Source organism: Mesoplodon mirus (assembly GCF_964341445.2).
Source record: "Mesoplodon mirus genome assembly, chromosome: 4".
NCBI classification, from domain to species: domain Eukaryota; kingdom Metazoa; phylum Chordata; class Mammalia; order Artiodactyla; family Ziphiidae; genus Mesoplodon; species Mesoplodon mirus.
In genome coordinates this window covers 160,368,442-160,372,325 of record NC_138979.1, presented here as the reverse complement: position 1 = coordinate 160,372,325, position 3,884 = coordinate 160,368,442, and the positions used below count along the sequence as shown (strand labels likewise).

At 42.4% G+C, this 3,884-nt stretch overlaps 1 protein-coding gene across 1 annotated transcript; it reads right to left on the bottom strand.

The window, feature by feature from the left end:
* Positions 1–2,155: 2,155 nt before the first annotated feature.
* LOC309802978 (G/T mismatch-specific thymine DNA glycosylase-like) lies at positions 2,156–3,275 on the bottom strand (the record flags this gene model as incomplete). Its single annotated transcript, XM_082618825.1, is given in 3 exon segments — positions 2,156–2,456; positions 2,458–2,822; positions 2,826–3,275. Coding segments are annotated over 3 exon segments (789 nt in total). The 5' UTR covers positions 2,949–3,275.
* Positions 3,276–3,884: the final 609 nt, after the last annotated feature.

Genomic DNA, 3,884 nt, shown 5'->3' with positions numbered 1-3,884 from the left:
TTCCCTGACCAGGGATTGAACCCAGGCCACGGTAGTGAAAGCCCGGAATCCTAACCACTAGGCCACTAGGGAAATCTTGTGACTTATCTTAATTTTTTTTTCATCTTCAATATTTTTATTGTAAAAACCATCAGAGTTTCAAATGAATTTAACAACTTTAAAAATATTATTTAATGAAAAAGTCTCATATTGTTGTGTATAGGGCAAATCAACATTTACCATTCATCTGTCATATTTAATGAAAAACACTATTACTATATGCTTGAAAAAAATCTTCAAACCCATTCTCTAGTAGTGTCCATCATAATTTAAAGGGTATTTTTTTCTCCACTCAAAAAAAAAAAAGTCTATGTAAGGCTATAATCGTTAAGAACCAAAGCAATACCTAGTTACATGGTTTACATAGTCCCATGAAAAAATAATTAAATTGTTCCTAATCCCTGATGCAAGGCACTTCAAAGCACCTGCACAAAACATCCATGTAAACAGCAGTACAGGATGTGATTTAAATAACACGAATGACTTTTACACAGCTTTACCTAGACTAAAGGAAAAATAAAATCCATCATAGCTACAGCTAAAAAAGCATGTTAAGATTCACAACAGTAATCTGTATCTCTTATTACAAAAACAACAGGCTATGTAACCTTTTAGAAAAAAAACAAAACCTCATAAATATTTTCATATCAAGAAACAGCATGCTCCCTGGGTAGGTATAAAATCAGAATATTCAGAGGTGATCAGAAGTAAATGCAGCTGGCATTTCTAAATACCCAGCTTTGATATCCACCAGGCCTAGTAGTCTGGACTATTTGTAGCACCATGGAAAATGCATTAGAAAATCACAAAGATACATTACTTCAAAGTAACCTGGCCATGAGGTTCACTTAGTCCACAGTAACAAATAGCAATGCTGAAGAGAAAGAATTTTTTTAAATTACTGGCTTATTCGATGTACCTAGCAAGAAAAATCCTGTATTATTTATTTTAGTACATCGCATGTATATAAAGCACCAGTTTAAATAAGATGATCAAACACCTCCAGCATCTTGTTACTCAACCTGAAAGTTCATTTCTCATCATTTCCATGTTACATGCTTAAAGCCAAGGAGGATAAAGTTTGAATGGTGACAGATAGAGAGAGACATTCAGTTCCTTCCCTGTCAAATGTATGTCTCTCAAGTAAAACACAGATGAAGTAGCAAAATTTAAAAGGTCTTCTGCACTCTCTGGAACTTCCCATCCCAGCAGAATAGTTTCTGCCTACTAGAGGACCAGCATATGGGGGTGAGAGGGCCAAAGCCAGGGCCCTTGGCCCTGAAAGGTAAGGCTGGGTTAGCCTTGCTGCTGCAAGGCCATACTCTCCAACTCTACTACCAAGCAACTCTCACAGACGCTCACCACTGGTAAAGCAAGGAGGTCTGAGTGTGAATACAACTCAGGAAGCCCATCAAACACCACTAAAAACTACCAAATGAGACTCCACTGGCAGTTAAACTCACAGATGAAAATCAGCACATTTGCCTCTTTACCAATGGGAATCTTATCATTAGCATGCTCTTCTTACGTATGAAAGGGATAACGGAGCATCTAAGTTTACGCACAGTTAATAATCAAGTGTAAATATGCAGACTCTTGCATTTTTAAATTACAGGTTAAAAGTGACTCCCAAAAGAAAATCAATTTCTTCATAAATGAAAGATAGTTTTTAAAAAGCTGGAATGATGATTAATTCCAATATAAAAACTCATACACAAAAAACTCTTTCTCCTTCCAAACTACTAAGGTCTGTACAGTTGATTCTACTGTACCATGATTACATCACCAGAGTAAAATATGAATAAAATACTTCAGTTAACAAACTGAGGGCCACTTCTTGACAACTGCATTAAAACTGCAGCATTTAAGCAGGGCTGAGAAACACCATTCTTTTTTTTTTTTTTTTTTTGCTGTACGCGGGCCTCTCACTGTTGTGGCCTCTCCCGCTGCGGAGCACAGGCTCCGGACGCGCAGGCTCGGTGGCCATGGCTCATGGGTCTAGCCGCTCCATGGCACGTGGGATATTCCCGGACAGGGGCACGAACCCGTGTCCCCCTGCAGCGGCAGGTGGACTCTCAACCACTGCGCCACCAGGGAAGCCCGAGAAACACCCTTCTTAAGCATGGTTTCCTTCTTCCTGTTCTTGCATCGCACAGTGATTATTAAAGGAAGGAATCTGGTCTGTAAATGACTGGGTCATCCACTGCCCATCTGGAATGTCACTGAAAGTTGATTCTCCACTGTCAGCTGTCAGCCCATTTGAAGAGAAGCTGCAAGGTTCACTACTGCACGGATTTTCACTATAAGCACCACCGCACGCTGCTTCATAACCCAGATCATATTTTTCTTCCTTCGCAGCCATCTTCTTCGCATCCTCTTGGGCTAGCCGCAGGTCAAATGTGTATCGCACCTCTTGAGTCTGTGTTTCGCTCACTGCCTTTCAACTGATCTCTTAAGTCCTTCAGCTTAACGTAGGAATGAACTTTGTCCTGGACTCGAGGAAACTGAGCACATCTTGCACTGGATGATGGCATGACATAGCAGAGAGTTTCTGTGTCTGGGATCTTATGCAGTTGAAGTCCAAATTCTAAGTTCTTAACTTTTACTCCAAAAACTTCCTCACTAAAAATTTCATAAATACAGTTTCCGTTAAACACTGCTACTCGTGGCTGATATTTCTGTAATTTCTGCACTAGAATACGTCCTCCTTCACAAAATTCTTTACCGGAAAGATCCTTGCTGCCTGGTGTTATCCTTTCCACCATGTTGGTAAATCCAATACCCTATTTCCCTGGTAAAGTGTCATGATCCATGTGATTCAGCTGGACCTCACTCAGCCCTGACATAAACAGACTCTTCCAAAAATGGTTTCCAGGTCCAGGGTAATGATGCCCTTTGTAAGCAGCCATTAGTCCTGGGTTTATGCCAATAATCACAATGTCCAGACTGTAGGTCAAAATGTCTGGTAGAGTCTTGGTCAAAAGTTCAGCTTCTGAAACACTATTGAACTGGTCTACTTTTCACTTTAAATGTGTCTGTAAGTTTTTCTTTCTTTTCTTTTGATTTTGCGGGCCTGCCAGATTTTTTGGCCTCAGCAGGTTTTTTGGGTTCCACTGGTGTTTTTGGGTTCTGTTGTTCTGGGTTTTCCTTTCCTTCTTTTTGGAGTCTCTTGTGTGGGTTCCTGAGCAGGAGCTGGGGCTGGAACTTCTGCTGGCATTACTTGTTCATTCATAACTGCTATATTAGGAACTTCAGTCATCTTTTGTTGGAATGGAAACGTATAAAAAGCTTGCGCTCGCTGGAGGGAATAGCTGCCTGCGTCCTCCACTTCCATTCCCTGCTGCTGATAGCGCGCGCAGGTACTCCTGCCGGGCAGGCGAGCCACTGGCCTCTCTAGTACTGCGGCCCACGCACGTACCGCGGTAGGGTAATAACCAGACACTTAGACTCGATTGCTGGCAGAACTGGGACAGCAGCTGGCGCTCAAGCTCCTCCCCCAAGTTTCTAGTCCCCCCACCACCCCGTGTCCCCCACCCCCACCCCGCCCAGGCCAGACCCACCCTCCTCCTGGAGCTTCTGTCTGTCCTGAGCCCAACTTACCTTATTTTTAAAGGCATAATCACAGTGTACCTTGGGAGCACAGAACCCACACTAGGGCAATCAGAGAAGGCTTTCTGGAGGAGGTATCTTTCTTTATTCAGTGATGCTGTTGAGCAAAAATTGTGTACCTGGCACTGGTGGCGTAAAGATAAAAAGCTGGTCCCTGCCCTTGAGGAACTCACAAATGGGGACACAAATGCCCCATAAGCAGATGGACACCATAAGCAGGTGGACAAATATGGGAG